The 19,998-nt window shown below is 31.2% G+C and overlaps 1 protein-coding gene across 1 annotated transcript; it reads left to right on the top strand.

The window, feature by feature from the left end:
- Positions 1-2,327: 2,327 nt before the first annotated feature.
- LOC133806519 (uncharacterized) lies at positions 2,328-19,436 on the top strand. The gene is made up of 4 exons (XM_062244610.1): positions 2,328-2,475; positions 2,617-2,686; positions 17,696-17,942; positions 18,000-19,436. Exons 1-4 carry the CDS (start codon positions 2,328-2,330, stop codon positions 19,434-19,436), a joined length of 1,902 nt encoding a protein of 633 aa, XP_062100594.1.
- Positions 19,437-19,998: the final 562 nt, after the last annotated feature.

Raw genomic sequence — 19,998 nt, 5'->3', positions numbered from 1 at the left:
CAAACTATCATTTTCCAAAAATATTTATAATTTTAAGCACAAATTTCTTATAAAAAGATATGATTTTTCTTCACTTTTCAAAATTATAATTTCAAAGCATTTAGTGTAAATCAATCTAATGAAATAACAAATAAATCAATGAATATTATTTATGAGGCAAAACATAATATTTTTGTTCTAAGCATGGATGTGTACAATTTAATGACACATCTTACACAAAGAATATTATGTTTATGCACTAATGAAGAACAAAGTGTAAATATGTTCTAACAATCTAAAATACAAGATATTTAAGATGAAAGAAATATATGTAGAAGAAAAATCCATAAACTTTGTTGTATTACAAGGGAAATCAACATACAACATAAATATTACCTAGTTACAAGTTGCTTCATCATGATCTTAATAATCTTATGAAAAAGATTAGAAGCACATAACTAGAATAGAAATTACAAAATAAATGACATACATACTTTCAAAATGCTCTTGAAAAACCCAAATGGAGGAGAGAATGGTAGAGAGAAAATGGGAGAAAAAAGATGGTAACCCAAAAATTAAGCACCCTAAAATGGTCTTGAAAACCCTTATTTATAGCCAAAATGACATTATTAAAATAATCAATTTAAATTAAGTAAATTGATTAAATTAATAATAAAATGATAAATAGGGGTAAATTGTAGGAGTGATGATGATTTTGGGGTAAAAGTGTGTAGACAAAAGGGTAAAAAGGTGGCATTTTGAGCATAGGGGACAAATGGTACACTTAGGCAAATATAGGCTCAAAAAGTGGCATGCATAGCTGTGTTGGAGCTGGGCTGCTTTGGGTGCTAGGCGGTTAGGAAGCTGTTGGGCCGTACGGATGGGCTAGGCAGGAGGACAGGCCCACGGTGGCTGCTGGCTTGCTGAAGGAATGAAGCTGCTTGCTTCTTGAAGAGGCTGGGTGATGAAGGCTTCAGTGTGGAGGCTGGGCAAGTCTGGTGACAGCTGGCGTGGGAGTGTGTTGGTTGAAGTGATGATGGCTGAATGGTGAAGAGCTTGAGGGAGAGAAGCTGATGGAGGTGGCAGTGGGCCTGGCGGGCCTGGACTGGGCCGAAGGTGGCAGAGGCTCATTTGGGCTTATAAAAAATGCCAACTTCTTTGACATTTGCCACTTTTCTTCTTTATTTTTCTTTCTCCTCAAGAGCAAATAAACTACAACCACTTCCCAATAAAACAAACATAAATTAAATTAAAATCAAATATTTTCAACAATAAATTATACAATAAAAGTTTCATGAAAATATTAATTAAAACTTAATTCACCTAACATTTAAGCTTAACATTACATCTTTTTACTCCTAACTTAACAATATTAATTTTAAATAATTAAACTGCAACATTTTACAATAATATAATTATAAAAACACACAAAAGTATATAAAATCATGATAAGACAAATAAATTCAAAATTACTTAAAAACTTAATAAATTATTTAAAAACTCAAGAATTAAGCAACAATTAGCATATAAAATATGGTAAAATAACTCTAATTTGTAGAGTTATCAGTGGTCATCCAGAACCCGAGAGAGTTATGAAAACTATCTACACAGAGATGCGCAAAAGATATTCTGAGAGAAATAACATCAGACATACTCACTTCAAAAAATATTACTCTAAGCCGGAAGATTTGGAGAGTGTTCTCATTGCTCCACTTGACCATTGCACCAAGGAGAGTTGGAAAGAAGTTGTTCAGTTGTTTTTTAGCCCAAAATTTATTGCGCAATCCAACCAAAACAAGAAAAACAGAAAAGAAATGAAGTATACATCGACGCAAGGCACAAAATCAATGGCAGCTAAGCGTAACCAATTTGTAAGTAAAAATATTAATTTAATTTAACAAAATTTTACATTCTAACTTCCTATCTCTACATTTGTATAGGCGAACCTTGATGAAAATGTTATTGATACTTGGAAAGATAGCCATTTGAGAAAATCGACAAAAGCTTTTGTCAACGACGCAGCTCCATAAACTTTTGTAAGTTTAAACTTTTGTGTTATTATTTTCATTAAACTATGTTACTGTTGTGTTTCTAACACTTTTTATGAACAGGAAAAATGACGGAAGAGCTTGAGAGGGCACGACTTCAAAGCCAATCTCAAGGACCGATGGAGGGATCTGAAACTGGATCAGTACGAGATTATGAGTAAAGTACTTAGGGAGAGGTCTGACTTTCAAAAAGGAGTAGGTTACAGCAAAGGCAAAGGGAAAAAATTAGCTTCCAGCTCCACAAGTCAAAGTCAGTCACATGCCCAACCTGCTCATACGCCTCAGGAAGACATGGCTACTATGGCGGAAATGATAAAGTCAATGCGTGAAGAGATCCGGATGTTGAAATCTCAACAAGGTCCATCTGGTAATCCTCAGCATACCAGTACAGAAACTGAGTCGCAGTTTGAAAGCCTTCTGCAACGATATTTACCATCACAACCTGAAGGTCATATATCTTCTCAAAGTCCACCTCCTTGGTTGATGCCACAACAACAACAACATTTTCATCCACCTCAACAGAATTATCCAAACATGTATGGACGCTCCTCCCAGTCCCCTCCTTTTTATTACCACAACGTCCCTGCAGGATCTCAGACGTCACATCCTAGGCGTCGTGACTTTGGGGATTCATCGCAGCAGCAGCATCCACAGCAGATGTATGGTCAATTTGTGAGTTCGTCGCAGCAGCAGAGGTATGGTCAGTTTGAGAGTTTATTGCATCAGTCTCCCTCGGCGCGACTACATACTCGACAATTTGGATCATCTTCACAGCAACACTCTCCACAAGCACCACAGTTTGCTTGACCACCATTGTCGCGCCGTAATATTGGTAATCAAGATATTGACCTTAATGAATATTTTACACCAGGTTGGCCCGATCAAAACAATAATAATTAGATTACGTTTTTTTTAATTATATTAAGACAATTGAAATTTTATTATGTTTATTTTATAATTAGTTCATATGTAATTAAAACAAGACAATTGATATTTTTATTATGTTAATTTTATGATTAATTATAATGCTATTTTTGTTTGATGAATATTAATTGTGTTATTAATTTTAATTATTGTTAAATATTATTATGTTTAAATAAGTATTATATGTATATTTATTATGAAATAAAATAAAATCAATTATTATATTTTAATATTGGTAATTTATTATCGGTGGATTAATAGAGGCGAAACTCACTGGTATTAAATGAGTCAAACGAGGTTGACTGTGTTATTTTATACCGACGGAGTCCCGCCTCTATTAATCCGTCAGTATTATTATAATTTCGGTGGGTGTGTCAGTCGGCCGGTAATTCCGCTAATACCAACCGATTAATACTGGCGGCGGATTACCAGCGGACTATCGCCGGTAATATACATTACTGGCGGATACACCTATTATTACTGGCGGAATCCTCCACCGGTAATACTACATTTTTTTGTAGTGTGATGGTAACCTCTTAGAGAATGCCACTGAATACAGAAGCATTGTCGGCACCTTGCAATATTGCACATTAACCAGACCAGACGTATCTTTCCTTGTCAATAAGTTGTGTCAATTTCTCCATGCCCCCCCACCAATGTTCACATGCAAGCTGTAAAAAGGGTCCTGCGTTATCTCAAACGCACATGTCATTTAGGACTGATTATTCAGCCTAACAGGGATCATACTCTCCACTGCTATATCGATGTCGATTAGGCGTCTTGCTTGGATGATCGTCGAAGTACTAGTGCCTACTGCATGTTCCTCAGCCATAATATCTTGGTGCTCTTGCAAACAAATAGTGGTTTCCCGCTCTAGTACCGAATCTAGATATCGCACTCTTGTGAATGGTACAGCTGAAGTTTCTTGGCTGGTCTCTTTGTTACACGAGTTGTCTGTTCCCTTGTCTTCTCCTCCGATTTTATACTGTGACAATATCTGCATTCATATCTATACTTTGTTAATTCATTATTTTTTTTCTCTTTTATAGTTTTGATTTTTCAATTAATACTCTAACTTTGTTTTAATGTTTATACCTAATTTGTTGATAGGGTGTATGATAAGAATTAGAGTTTATAATTATAATTATTTAAGAATATTTATATCAATTTACATAAGGTTATATTTGTAAATAACTGATTAATTACCCATTAATTATCAAAAGGGTTAGGAGAGAAAAAAGTGTACGCCTATAGTCATATCCATATTTTAATTATCTAACCTATTTTGATGACAATATTGCTGCAATAGATTCATGTCATATTTTTTTATTAACGATAATAATAACAAAATTTATAAATACAATTAGAATTTATATTAATATATAATTATGTCAAATACATTATATTTAATATAAAAGAAAAATTTAGATGTCTTTCTAATTAATTTAAATCGAATATTTACGTGATGTCACTCATCTAATTAGTCGTTGTGGCGTCGAAATATTAGCAGTCAACATTCAAAGCATATGATCTATATATCGATAATCTATTTGAATGTTGGCGAGGACAACATTGGGTACCGAACACAATGGTCGATAAAGTGCATCTTTGAGCATATTTATTTTTCACTTCATTTTTTCTATTTATTATAATATTGGGGTAAAATTATTGTAATAAGTATATTTATAATATTTACACACTATTAATTAATAAATTATTTGTAACAATTTTTCAATAATAAATTTTAAAAATATTCTAAAAAACCAGCATAACAACTATACATTAAACAAACGCTAAATGTGAAACTAGCAAAAAATCATTTTTAACTACTACAGAATAATAACAATACATAATATTTACACATTAAATAACCAATAACATTATTTTTTTTCTTGTAAATATTTCAACATGAACATCAAAAAATTTATAACCTAATATAATAATATATTTTAACATAACCTATTGAAATTATACTAACATAGTCTTAATATTCACAAATAACAAAATTTTGATTCACATTAGCTAGTACTATTCAACCATGGCCATAACTTGAATATTGTGGCCCTTGTATTGGCTAAACATATCTTGAGGAAAGATTATTAGCTTTTCCGAAAAAGATCATTCATCTTATTTATAACTATACTCATTTGCAATCTTAATTAGTATTTTCTGATAAAAAAAACAAATAACAATTTTTTAAAAAGAATACGAACACACCACTCACACATAGGAGCTCGACAAGGGAGCATAGAGAAACAAACCCTATTACAACAACATACATCATCCAAATAGGATGTTAATGTCATTGCAATTTACACAACGACGCAGCTTAGTTTATTTTTCTTAAAGACTAATATAGATATTGCTATGACAATGTCATCCTAGTAAATTATTTTTTTCAATTTATTATTCATTGAAAATTCATGCACGGAACTTTGACCACCCACTATTTTACACACTATTACAAAATCAAATAAAAAGAAACTTAATTATTAAATTGTTCTTAAAGCGTGGGGAGAAAAAAATTAGAAACTCTATATTGCAACGATATGTCACGGCAAAAATCTTGACTTTTAGTCACAATCTTTTAGTAACATAAAACAAAAATTGCAACTAAATCTATATTTTAGTCACCCCAAATTATTTGTGACGATATATAAATTTTTAAAGTTCATAATTTTTAGAAAGCCACAATTGAATGTTTGGTCATCACAGCTAAATTATATTTTATGACTATAAGTTGTAACTAATTCATATATAGTGACTACTTTGGTGTGTTGTCACTGATAATATCATTTTTAGTCACAATTATAGAAAAATATTTCTAAAAAAAAGTAATACAAATCTTCGTTTTTATTGTAACCAAAAGTCAAGATTTTTATAGTGTGTCGTCGCACTAGAACTAGATTTATTTAGGGAATTCAAAAAGTATTATGTGTCTTCCCAATATTTTTCCTATGGCCTATTGCGATGACTTTTAAATTCATGAAAAAAATAATAATTTTTTTTTGTCTTTATTTTATCTGGGTGTTTTATATATTACAACGATAAAATTGTTATCGCAATAAATTTCACCACAATAAACAACTTTTTTGGGATAGTTTGTCTTTAAAAAACACTATATATATATATAGAGAGAGAGAGAGAGAGAGAGAGAGAGAGTAATACATATACTTAATATATACAAACATAAGCTAGGGTGTATTAAATATGTAATGTACTGATCTCATCAACCATTCATAGTTAAATTGAAAATTATGGGACCAGTCTGATCAGTAAATAAAATTGTGGCCCCCTCTTATGCTTTCGCCATTGGGGAAAGTGGATAGAATAGACGACCATGGTGCATGGTTGGACTGGTGGACCAGTATTGAAATATTACCATATAATTAATTCTATATGGACACATGACCCATAGCCGAATAAGTTGACTGTAGAATTACTTGGAGTTATGGCCTTTCTATTGAATGCATTAGATTAGATGACCAAATAGATGCATATATTTTTAATGGAGACAAAATTAAAAGTAGTAGAAACTATACGTTAACGAAGAAAAGACAATTTTAAGTAAAAATAAATAAATAAATAATTTTGAATTATTCAAGTGTGGATATGATGCCAAATGAAGACTAAAGGATATCTTGACTCTTCACTAATAATTGGTCTTCTTTCTTTCTATTTAATAACAAACCAAGAAAAGCACTACACGTGATGGAGTCATTAATGGCGATTTCAAGTTTCAAAACACAGGCAATTGTATTTTCATGACTACTACTCTACTGCAGTTCTTTCTACGCAATTGTCGATAATCAATCATCCTTTCTCTCTATTTATTTATCGACCATTCGATTATAAATATTTATTAATGTGGTATAGCAAGTAATTAATTAATAAATAAATTTTTTTATATTAATTTTGAATTTTTATATATAATACTTAAATAATATTTTTTTAATTTTTTAATTTAATAAATATGTGACCGTCATGAAATCAGACAATTATTTTAAAAAATAAAAATTTATTTTTAAAAATATTAATTAATAACTATAAATATGGACAATTAACCTGAATCTAATAATTAATATTAAAGTAATTATCCATAAATAATAACAATTAAGAGAGTGTCCCTTTATATATATATAAATTTACCTTATAAAAAGTAAACAAAATGAAATTTATTCCAAATTTGAATTAAACGTACGTAGTATATATAGTATTAGAAATATTATTATTCCTAGCAATTTTTTTAATCTAACCATTACTTAGATCTTCATTCTTAAAAAAAAAATTAGTATTCTTAATTCCTATCCATTCAAATAATTTTTTCATTAAACTAGTGTTTTGTATTTGCGGCGAGAATTCTTTATCTATACTTTTTTGTTTACAATTAAGCTTCTAACACTTAAATTTTAGCTTTAGATTTTCTTTTTCCCTCAAAATAAAATATATCTTTCATTTAAAAAAATATATAATTTTTAATTATTTTTAATTTATAAACATATGAGATTTTATTAAATTTCTTCTCTTAAAATGGAATTTTGGCATAATTCTAATAAAGAGTCGTTCTAATTTATCACAATTTCAATAATTATATTACAATTTTTTTTAAAATTTAAAATGATAGAACCATTAATAAATCTTTTGAATTTACATTAATAAATTACAAAAATTATGTTATATCAATTTGAAAATTTTATGTATTTTTTAAAATCAATATATTTTGTTAATTTATTAGAATTTTATAAATTTGTCTACTTCTTTGAATAGTTATAAATTATATTTTTTTTCAATAAATTTTGAAATTATTTTTATTTTTAAGAAAAATGAATAATATTAAATTTTGAAGTTGGAAACAACACTAAATACAAAATGCAGATTAAGTTAGAAATTTTTGCTACAAATAAACCTTATAAATATATAAACATAAGGATTATTAGCGGTAAAAGTCATTGATATTTTAATATAGTAGCATTTAAGTTCCTAATTTTTTTAAAGCAAAAATCTCTCATCTTTTGATATAATAGGATTTAAGTCCCTAATATTTTTTTAAAGCAAAAATATCTTATGTTAATATATTGGTGTACATATTCCCTAAAGACTCATTCGTTATTTAAAAAAATATATTATAATTGATTTTAAAATTGTAAAAGTCAAATAAAATTGTATTTAATTAATGAAAAATGTAAATTAATTTAAATGATGAATTAAAAAATACATATTACTTTTTTAAGGGAAAAAATATATATTACCTAAAATTACTAAAGTAAAATTTTATTCATTAACATATATTTACATATTTACTAAAATATTTTTTTGCTTATTAATTAAATTAAAATTGTGTTATTGTATTAGTTCTTACTACACCAATCAAAATGATTTTAATTTAAGAACATAAGAACTAATATAATAACACAATTTTGATTTAATTAATAAGTAAAAAAATATTTTAGTAAATATGTGTTAATGAATAAAATTTTATTTTAGTAATTTTAAGTAATATTTTTTTTTCTTTAAAAAATGTAATATATTTTTTTTTAATTCATTATTTAAATTAATTTACATTTTTTATTAATTAAATTAAATTTTATTTTACTTTTATAATTTTAAAATCAATTAAAATAATTTTAAAAAATAATTAATGACTTTTTAGGGAACATATGCACCAATATGTTAACGTAATAGACTTTTGTCTTTAAAAAAATTAAGAACTTAAAATGCTACTATATCAAAAGATTAGAGATTTAAATGCTATTATTATTATATTAAAATATTAGGGTTTTTTGCAGCTAAGAGCAGTCACAATGGCTCCAACAAATCTTCAAATTTTTAAAAAAATGGTAAAAGAAAAAGTGCTATAATGGTTGCTGTATTATATATAAATTGTTTACCTTTGCTATAGACCAAGCTATATTTATAATTTACTGTTCTTACTTTAAACTATTTTTTATTAATTTCTCATCCTTTCTCTCTCTTCAAGCTACATTTCTAGTTTTTTTTTATTTAAATGTCTTTCTTTCTTTAATTATTTTATATTAAGTGAAACTAGCCACAAGTTAAAAGTTACTTATGCTTAATTTATTTAAATTGTAATTATTAATTTCTCTTTTCACAATATCTTTAATTATGGACTGATAGTTAGATAAATATTTGAAATGAATAAAAAAGTTTAATATTTAAATATTGTTAGGAAAATATATTTTATTTATAAATTTAGATTAGTTAAAAACATAGTATAATTATATTTGATATTATATATATAAATATTGTAATTATTAAAAGATATAAAAATATTATTGTAAGATATTGAAGTATTATTGAAAGTGAGAGAAAATATTTAAAATGAATAAAAATATAATATTTAAATGATATAGAGAAAAAAATAGAGAACTGATATATTATATAATATAAAAATTAAATGTAAAATAAAAATAAATAATATTTTTGTGATGTATTTTAAAAAAATAGAGTAAATAACCGATTAAGAGTGCTCTAATATCCTCAACATAATAAATATTAGGGTTGTGTAGAAATTTTTACAACCCGCCCAAATCAACCCGAAAAAACTGCCAAAAAACGCAATCCGAATAAACCGACCAAAATTTAAATCGTCCAATTGTTACATTGGGCGGGTTGAAAATAATTATCAACCCGCCCAATATAACCCAACTCGCCCAATTAAGAATTTATTATTTTTAATATATGCAAATAAATATATAAATTAATTAAGTTTTGTTTTAATTTTTTTACTATAAATTTAAAATATTGTTTTAAGCTTAAAAAGATAAACTTCACATTATTAGTACTAGTATTTAAAAGAAAAAATGTAAAAAAAAAAAAATATCACTTTTGTTTGGGCGGGTTGACCCGACCAACCCGACAAAAAAAAATACAATTTCGGTTTGGGCGGGTTAACCCGACCAACCCGCCCAAATTATTGGACGGGTTAAAAAAAAATTTCTTAATTGGGCGAGTTACGGATCACTTTTGCTAACCTGATAATAACATTGGATAGGTAAAAATGTCTTGTAACCCGACCATCCCGCCCAATGTTCAACCCTAATAAATATTTACACTTTTTCTCACTCAGTATTGAAGGGTAAGTTGGAGATTCTAGGCGGCGTGCAATATGCATGCATGCGTTTCGCAAGTTGGAAGAGATCCAGTTCATTAAGGCCACAAGTTATAGTACCTACAGATGTGGCATATATTATAAATACTGACATAATTAATGAATTATATATGAATATGGATGTTTTTTTTTGACCAAATTACACGAGTATAGTAAAAGAGTCGAATATTCAGTCAAATTAGTTAAGGAGCATGATGAGAATGAGTACAACTTTGAATTATATTCATGGATAAGAGTAAATTCATTGCCACTCATACTGCTATCTCCAGAGGTGGCTTAGATGGAAAGTGCGCATATATAATATTGCGCGCTCACAACCTCCGCCGTACGTCCCCACCAGGAGCCTACCATTAGAGACACTAAAGTGATTTCTTCTATTTAATCAAAAGAAGAAATTGCATTTTGGGTTTCAAAATTTTCATTATTTTGATTTATATATATTTTCTTATAAAAGATTATCTTTTTCTTGAATTGGAAATTATTAGTATTTATTTTATCTGATTTGGTTGCCCAGAAATCGTGTACAGTTTGCAATCATAAATGATATATTGTTTCCTTATTTATTTAAGGAAACTGGGTTGAAAAACTGTCCAGGTTCAATGAATCTGTTTGAACGGATTGCCAGTCTGTTTGAACAGATTCTGACTTTCCTGTTTTGGAAGATTTTCCATTTATTGGCTGTTTGATTTCTGATTTGTTTTCCACGACCTAAAGGGATTCTAAAATGTATATAATCATCCTTAGGACGTTGGATTTTGATCATCTCTCTTGGGTATTATTTTCCAAATATTTTTCAAGTTTTAGAGAGACTTTTTATTATGTGAAGAACTTGAGTCCAGCAAGTTCTTAGTGGTTTATTATAGTGTACTTCTGTATTGTTTTCCTTTGTGTTAATTGTGCAGGTTGAACACACTTGGACATTGGTCATCAAGCTTCGGGAGAAGTCTTGTTCGTGAGTCACTTTTCGGGAGGAAAAGTGCAAGTGTTATGATTTGAAGGGAGTTCAAGATCTTAGCACTTCAGAAATTTGATTAGAAGTTTAGATTACAACAGTTGCGACAAATTCAAGAGGGAGTCTTTATTTGTATAAGTCAATTTGGTTTTGTAATCATTTAGATATTCTTCTAATAAATTTCATTCTTTGGGCGTGGCCTCGTGGACTAGTAGCAATCTGCAAAGATTGCTGATACCACGTAAAAATTCGTGTGTTCTTTACTTTATGTTCGTTTTTATCTTCTGATCACAAACTGTTTAAACATATCTGGTTTCTGTTCAAACAGTCTTGGTATCTGTTTAAACATTTCTGTAACAGTTTAACAATTAATTATTTAATTTAAATAATTAAGTTGGTAATCATAAAAAATGGAATTTCAATTGGTATCAGAGCGGTTCACTAAACTCTTAGTGAGATCTTGTGGTTATTTTCCGTTTGATTTGTTTTGTGTGAAATGTCTTTCTTTGCAGAAGGTAGTTCGATGTCTCGACCTCCATTGCTAAATGACTCAAACTATCCATACTGGAAAGTTAGGATGAGAGCTTTCATAAAAGCTCAAGATGAGAAAGCATGGAGAGCAATTTTGTCTGGATGGTCACCTCCTACTGAAAAAGGTGAAGATGGAAGCACAATTGTAAAATCTGAACTTGTTTGGGACACAGAAGAAGAAAAATTATCCAGCTATAATAATAAAGCTCTTCACGCCATATTTAATGGTGTTGGAGAAAGTTTTATAAAACTTGTTTCCACATGTGTCTCGGCTAAAGATGCTTGGACAATTCTTCAAACTCAGTTTGAAGGAACTGTAGATGTTAAAAGGTCTAGATTTATCATGTTACAAACCAGGTTTGATGACCTTAGAATGTCTGATTCTGAAACATTATCTGAATTTTATGAGAGATTATCTGATATTTCTAATGAGTATTTTCCACTTGGTGAAAAACTTGATGATTCTGTTCTTGTTAGAAAAATCGTTCGAGTTCTTCCTGACAGGTTCAATGTTAAGCTCACTGCTATGGAAGAGGCAAAAAATTTCAGTACTATGAAGGTAGGAGAACTGATGGGGTCACTTCGTACCTTTGAGTTAAATCAAAAAATTCGTCAAAAAGACAAGCCAAGCTCTTCCAAAGAAAAGGAGAAAACCATAGCTTTCAAGAGCACTGAAAAGGAAGTCTCAGATGATGAAGATGGTGATAATGAAATGGCAATGCTTGCAAAGAATTTTCGAAAATATATGAATAAAATAGGAAACAAAAAATTCAATGGAAAGATGTCAAAAGGTAACCCTTCTTCTCTTAAACCTTTTCAAACTAATAAAAAGGGTATTCAGTGCAGGGAATGTGAGGGATTTGGTCACATCCAGTCTGAATGTGCAAATACTTTGAAAAAGAACAAAAAAGGTATGATTGCTACTTGGAGTGATAATGACTCTGAAAGTAGTGAAGATGAGGAAGGTAATGTCGCTCTCACTTCTATTTTACCTGGTTCTAAATCTGAAAATGAAAAAATTGTTTGCTTGAATAATGTTTCAAAAGATGAAGAAAATTCTGATAGTGATGAATCTGAATTGAATGATGAGTCTTTGGGTGAATCTTACAAAAAAAATGTATGGTTCATGGGTGAAAGTGTGTTATGAAAATCGGTCATTGGTAAGCAAAAATAAAGATTTATCCCTTGAAATTAAACAACTTACTGATTTGAATGAAAATTTGGAAAAAGAAATAATTTCAAAAAAATGTTGAAATTAATAAGTTGTCTAAAGATTTGGATACTCTTGAGAAAAATGTTAGAATGCTTAACCCCGGTTCAACTATTTTTGAGAATATACAGAATTCAGGTCAAAGAAGTCATGTGGGACTGGGTGCTTCAAGTTCTCAAAAATCAAAGAAAACTGTCTTTATCTCGGCTGGGATGTTATCGTGTGATGTTCCTGTTGCATCCTCAGTGAAGTCTGTTGTATCCGGTACTCGGTTTGTTCCAACAGAAAGGACACAGTCAGCAGGTAAATCCAATGGTAAATTCGAAAAATTCATTCCAATCTGTCATTTTTGTGGTAGGAAGGGTCATATTCGTCCTAAATGTTTTACTCTTATGAATTTTGCTAAAAATGAATATTTTGAAAAATTCAATTATTTTGATGATTTCAAAAGAGTAAAAAAGGAAAATGTTCAATCAAAGAAAATATGGATCAAAAAGAATAACTGTTTTGCTGGTTTTACTAGTGAATATGATAGATCTGCTTCTTCATATTTTTTGTATTTTGACAGTGGTTGTTCAAGACATATGACAGGTGACAAGTCTATTCTTACAGACATAAAACCTATGCATTGTGGGTCTGTTACTTTTGGCAATGGAATTGAAGGTAATGTTCTTGGTATGGGTACTCTTAACTTTGAAGGGTTGCCTAGAATCAAAAGAGTGTTACTTGTGGAAGGTCTTAAAGCTAATCTTCTAAGCATAAGTCAAATTTGTGATCAAGGTTATACTGTTAACTTTGATAAAGAGAATTGTTTTGTGTTAAACAAGAATGGTGAGAATGTTCTTGAAGGTTATAGATCTAATGACAATTGCTACACTCTTCTGCCATCTATTATGTGTCAATCTATTGTGAGTAATAACACTGATATGTGGCATGCTAAACTTGGTCACATAAATTTCAAAACCTTGAAAAAATTGTCACATGCAGGGAGTGTTCGTGGTTTACCTAAGCTGGGTAAAGAATCTGATGGTAAGTGTAAGAGTTGTCAACTTGGTAAACAATTGAAAATTACACATAAAAGTGTTTCTGACATAAACACTTCGAAAGTTTTAGAATTGCTTCACATGGATCTTATGGGTCCAATTCAAATTGAGAGTTTAAATGGAAAAAGATATATTTTTGTTTGTGTGGATGATTTTTCTAGATATACTTGGGTGGATTTCTTGAAAGAAAAATCTGACACTTTTGATGCCTTTAAAACTCTTTGCTTGAAATTAAAAGTTGAAAAAGATTGCAACATTGGAAAAATTGTTCGTATAAGAAGTGATCATGGTAAAGAATTTGAGAATTCTGTCTATGATGATTTTTGTAAGTCTGCAGCCCCCAAAACTCCTCAACAAAATGGAGTTGTAGAGAGGAAAAACCGCACTCTTCAAGAAATGGCTAGAGTGATGCTAAACAGCAAAAAATTGACTAAACGGTTATGGGCAGAAGCAATTAACACTGCTTGCTATATCATAAATCGTGTTTTTCTTCGTCCAGGTACATCTAAAACATCTTATGAAATTTGGAAAGGTAAGAAACCAAGTGTGGCTTACTTTCATGTTTTTGGATGTGTTTGTTACATTTTGAGAGATAGAGAAAATCTTGGTAAATTTGATGCTAAAAGTGATGAAGGTGTTTTTATTGGATACTCCACTAACAGTAGGGCCTATCGTGTGTATAACATGAGAACCCAAACTGTAATGGAGTCAGCTAACGTTGTTATTGATGATTCCAGGGATTTTTCTGAGTTTTCTACTGAGGAAGAAATTGAAAGGTTTATTGATGAACCTACTGAAAAACACGAAGAAGCTTGTGTCAGTGATACTACTGTTGAAACGTCTGGTCCATCTGTTCCAACAAATCTCGAATCCGATGAAACAGATTCTGGACAGACAGAAAAGAAATTTCCAGATATTATTTTGGATGAATTCCAAAAGGATCCATCAACCAGAGTTAAGTTAAATCATCCAGCAGATTTAATTCTTGGAAATCCAAAAGACAGTATGGTAACACGAAGAAGGTTTAGTAATGTTGTTCAATTTGTTTGTTTCTTATCTTTAATTGAGCCTAAAAATGTGAAAGAAGCTTTAACTGATGAAAATTGGATTAAAGCTATGCAGGAGGAATTGGAACAATTTTTTAGAAACAAAGTGTGGATCCTTGTGCCAAGACCGTTGCATACCAATATTATTGGCACAAAATGGATTTTCAAAAATAAATCTGATGAATTTGGTACAATCGTGCGAAATAAAGCAAGATTAGTGGCACAAGGGTACACACAAGTGGAAGGAATAGACTTTGATGAAACATTTGCACCTTTTGCAAGACTTGAGTCAATTAGATTATTATTGTCTATTGCTTGTTTGATTGGTTTCAGGTTGTTCCAAATGGATGTCAAATCCGCATTTCTCAATGGGATCTTGAATGAAGAGGTATATGTTGAACAACCCAAAGGATTTGAAGATCCTCATGCACCTGATCATGTTTACAAATTGGAGAAAGCTCTTTATGGTTTGAAGCAAGCCCCTCGGGCTTGGTATGAGAGACTTACTCAATTTCTTGTTTCTCATGGATACAAAAGGGGTGGAGTAGATAAAACTTTATTTATCAAAAATATTAAATCTAACATAATTATTGCTCAGATTTATGTTGATGATATTGTGTTTGGTTCAACTTCTGACAATGAGGTGCAGGTATTTGTGAAACAAATGAAAGAGGAATTTGAAATGAGCATGGTGGGAGAATTGACTTATTTCTTAAGGTTACAAGTCAAGCAGTTAGATGAAGGCACATTTGTTTCTCAAAGCAAATATGCTAAGAACCTGGTCAAAAAGTTTGGACTTGAAAGTTCAAAGATTGCCAAAACACCAATGGGAACAACTGTAAAGCTATCCAAAGATGAAAATGGTGTCAAAGTGGATCCTACACTGTATAGGAGCATGATTGGTAGTCTTCTTTATCTCATTGCTAGTCGACCTGATTTGAGTTATAGTGTTGGTGTGTGTGCCAGGTACCAAGGAAATCCCATGGAGTCTCATGTTGCAGCTGTCAAAAGAATCATTCGATATGTTCATGAGACTGCTGATTATGGTATTTGGTATTCAAAAGAAACTAACCCTAATCTAGTGTGTTTTAGTGATGCTGATTAGGCAGGTAACACTGATGACATAAAAAGCACTAGTGAAGGATGTTTCTTCTTGGGAAATAATCTTGATTCTTGGCACAGCAAGAAACAGAATTCTATTTCTCTCTCAACAGCTGAGGCTGAATACATTGCAGCAGGAAGTTGTTGTGCACAACTTTTGTGGATGAAGCAAATGATGATGGATTATGGGTTTGATCTTGACATTTTAACTATTTTTTGTGATAATACAAGTGCAATCAATATTTCAAAAAATCCTGTGCAACATTCTCGTACTAAACATATTGATATTCGTCATCATTTCATAAGAGAATTAGTTGAAAATAAAGTTCTTGTCTTGGAATATATTGAAACACATAAACAAATTGCAGATATTTTCACTAAAGCTCTTGATTCGGTTCGCTTTGATTTCCTCCGAAAATCTGTAGGGGTTTGTTCTCTTTAAATTCTCTCGTTATGTTGTCCGCTTGATCTAATGTGTGTTATTTTTGGTTAAGAAAATTGTCAATCAATTTGAAAATTTTGTTATGTGTCAAGCTGGATAATCTGTCTTGTGTATATGAATCTTTGGTTGTATATTCTTGAGAGAAAATTAATCAATTCCTCCTAGGCATATTCGAGTAAATTAATCAATGTTTAATGTTTGAGCTTCCTTTTGTGTAGCATTGTTTCAAGCTCCTGTGCAAGAATAGAGCTACCTGCATCAGTGTGTGAAAGCCGTCTTTTGAGTAAGTTGGAACTTTGTAATTCGAAGTTATGAAGAGGATACGCTACCATAGAAAAGGGCTACCACTGGTGTAGTGTGACAGCGTCTTCATGGGTTACAATTATTTTAATTTTGAAAAAGACTTATTTGTCATTGGGCAATGTTCCCTTGCATACACTGTCACACACTTATGCTTGAAACAATGTAATAAAAATTGTACACAGTTTATAAAAAAAAAAAAATGTGTGTAAGACTCATACATGTTGATTGATTCACTTAAGAATATGTGCTTGTGACTGAATTGTGCTTTATTTCTCTCGAATATTCTTTCTAATTTTTCATTTTCACAAGTGTTCTTATCTTTGGTTTACACTAACACTTATTTTCATTTGCTTGATTTTATTCTTATCAGGTTGACTCTCTTTGATCAAAGCATTTTTTTTTTGGGTTGAGTTTTTTTATTTTTGTGCATATATATATAAAATTAAAAAAAAATGATAATCAAGGAAATTCATGGTGGACCGAATCATTGTGGTGATTATGAGAAATTATGCATTTAATTGTGTGATTTAATATATTCTTTGTCTCCAAGGAATTTATTTTTGTCTTCTTTCTCATTTTTGGAATATCATGATTTGTATCTTTATTGTCTTGTACTTTATTTAGGATATTTTTTTGTTAAAAAAAAGAGAAAAAGTCAATAAGGAGATCGTGTGGGTTTTTTTTTTGTTACCTTTTTTGGTTTGGGATTTTATGAATAAACTGAAATTTAAAAAAAAAAAAAAAAAGGGTAAGTTGTATGAAGATCGTGTGTCTTCAAGTTTGTTTCCTTTTCTTGTTTAAATTAGAACATTTTTTTAATAAAAAAGGGAAACCTCTTTTTGCCGTGGGTATTCATTTTGGGTAAGTAATATATTTAAAAAGGCATGCCATTACCCTATTTCCTCTCACCCACGATTTCATTCAGTTATTTCTTCTCCTTCTCATTTTTTTTCTCTCATTCTCTTGTAAGTGCTTTCTGTTTTTCAGAGAAAAAATGGTGAGAACTCGTGGTGCCTCCTCCAAGAAGATCCCTGTTTCTCAATCCCGAAAGGTGCCATCTCCTTCGCCTCCTCCGTCTGTATCAACGGCGCCTCTTTCTGTTCCAACAGCTCCCACATCTGTTGGAAAGTCCTGCAAATCCAAGGCTCGCAAGAAGGTGTTTTCGCTCTCTCATGAACATCCTATGGTGTTTCCAGATATCTCTGCTGACATTGTTGCACCACCATCTGAAGTGGTGGTGCCCTCTTGAGCCAAGGACCATTCTCCTCTTCCGTTTGATTCGTGTTTGGAGGCTAGGGCAAAATCAAAATCTGTTTCCTCCTCTTCCAAAGCTGCTGCTGCTGGGTTGCTCAAATTGCCCTTGAAGCCGAGTCAGTCCAAGAAAAATTCTGTGACTCCCAAAAGGAAATTGGGGTTGGACGTGTCTCTTTCTCCTTTGTCTGCTGCCAAGAAAAAATTGAAGGCTCATCCCCCTTCATTGTCCTCCTCCGAATCTGATCCTAAGGAAGATAAGTCTGAATCTGAAGCAACTCATGATACCACATTGTCTGATGAAACGGTTCCTGACATTGTCGAATCAGAGGCTGAGTCTGATGAGCCAGAAAAAGAAGACACTATCCCCTCTGAACAGGAAGCCGAATCTGACTCAGACCACATTGCATCTCCTTTGCCATCCAAAGCTAAAGGGAAGAAACCTATTTCTGGTTCTACTCCTTCACCAAAACATTCAGGTGTAAATTTCAAACCTTATTCTTCCATTTTTTGCTATAATGATAATGCACGTGATATGGTTCTATATGCTCAACGAAAATTTATCATTGAAAGAAATTATGTCTTGAGTGATCATCGTCCTTTTGGTGTGCTAACAATGCTTCAAGATCGACAATGGACAGGTTCTTTGGTTAAATTTTCTGGTTTTGTGGATAGAATAGTCAAGGAATTCTATGCCAATCTTACTAATGAAATTATTGAACCTTCATCTCCTCTGTATAACAAAGTGTTTGTTAGGGGCCATTGGTTCTCTTTTTCTCCTCAAGACATTGCTCTTGCTTTGCATCTTCCCCTTGATGTCGAAGATGATGTTGATGGTGCCGCTCTTGACAAGGACATGGTTATCACTGAATTGGTTGGTCAAAAAATGGTATGGCCATCCAATACAGTCATCTCGGTCTCCAATCTCACCTACACTTATGATGTTCTCCATGAGTTTGCCACAACAAATTGGAAGCCCACTTCTCACACCGCCACTATCTCTTTTGATATGGCCTCATTTTTGTACAAGGTGGGGACCGGTCTTGGTATAAATTTGGCTTCGGTTATTCATGATCAAATCATTGGGTTTCGAAAAGGTAACAGGAAAAACTTGAATCTTCCTTTTCCTCAAGTTATTTATAAAGTGTTGAGTATGCAGAAAAAAGATCTCCAACGTGATCAAGAAGACTTGGTGGCCCCAACTACTGCTGCTTCCTACAAAGCCTCCGCCCCTCCTACTGAAGCCACTGCTGCACCGTCCTCCAAGAAAGTCAAGCCCCAAGCCCTGAAGATTTCTTCGGCTGACATTCCTCATGCCTCCTCCTCTGTTGCCACAGATTCAGGACTTGTTGCAACCGAAATAGCTGTTGTTCGAGCCTCTGTTGATTCTATGACTGCTCGAGTGATGTCAATTGAAGGACTGCAACGTTCTGTGTTGGAGGCTGTTCAATCTCTGTCTAAAGATCCAGTTGTTTAGTTTTATTTTAGTTTTTGTCATTTAAACATTGATACTCTTTTTTGTTCTTTTGTTTTATGGTTCTTTGGCTTCTTTGAAAGACACAAAGGGGGAGAGTAGATTTCCAAAAAACCTGATTTGTTGTTTTGTTTAACTCTGGACCTTCTTATTTTGAGGGGGAGTTAAGTCTAGTTTATTTTTATGTTTGTTATAAGTTCATGCATGTTTGCAGGGGGAGTTCCTTCTCTTTACTTATCACTAACATTTGTGTTGCAGGTATTGTAAAATCTTTTATTGGCATTTTTGATAATAAAGACAAAATTAATTAAAAGGGTATTTTCGAAATTAATAGTTTCCTCTTTTGTTATATTTTGTGGTGAATTTCGAAAATGGGTAGTTTCTTATTTTGGTGAAATATGTCTTTCTATATTCAGATTTTTATTTATGTGTTAATAAAATAAATATATATATATATTTTCCTATAAAAGATTATCTTTTTCTTGAATTGGAAATTATTAGTATTTATTTTATCTGATTTGGTTGCCCAGAAATCGTGTATAGCTTGCAATCATAAATGATATAT

Source organism: Humulus lupulus, chromosome X (assembly GCF_963169125.1).
Source record: "Humulus lupulus chromosome X, drHumLupu1.1, whole genome shotgun sequence".
In the NCBI taxonomy this organism is placed as follows: domain Eukaryota; kingdom Viridiplantae; phylum Streptophyta; class Magnoliopsida; order Rosales; family Cannabaceae; genus Humulus; species Humulus lupulus.
Note: the sequence above shows the minus strand (reverse complement) of the source record. Positions and strands in the feature narration are given on the sequence as shown.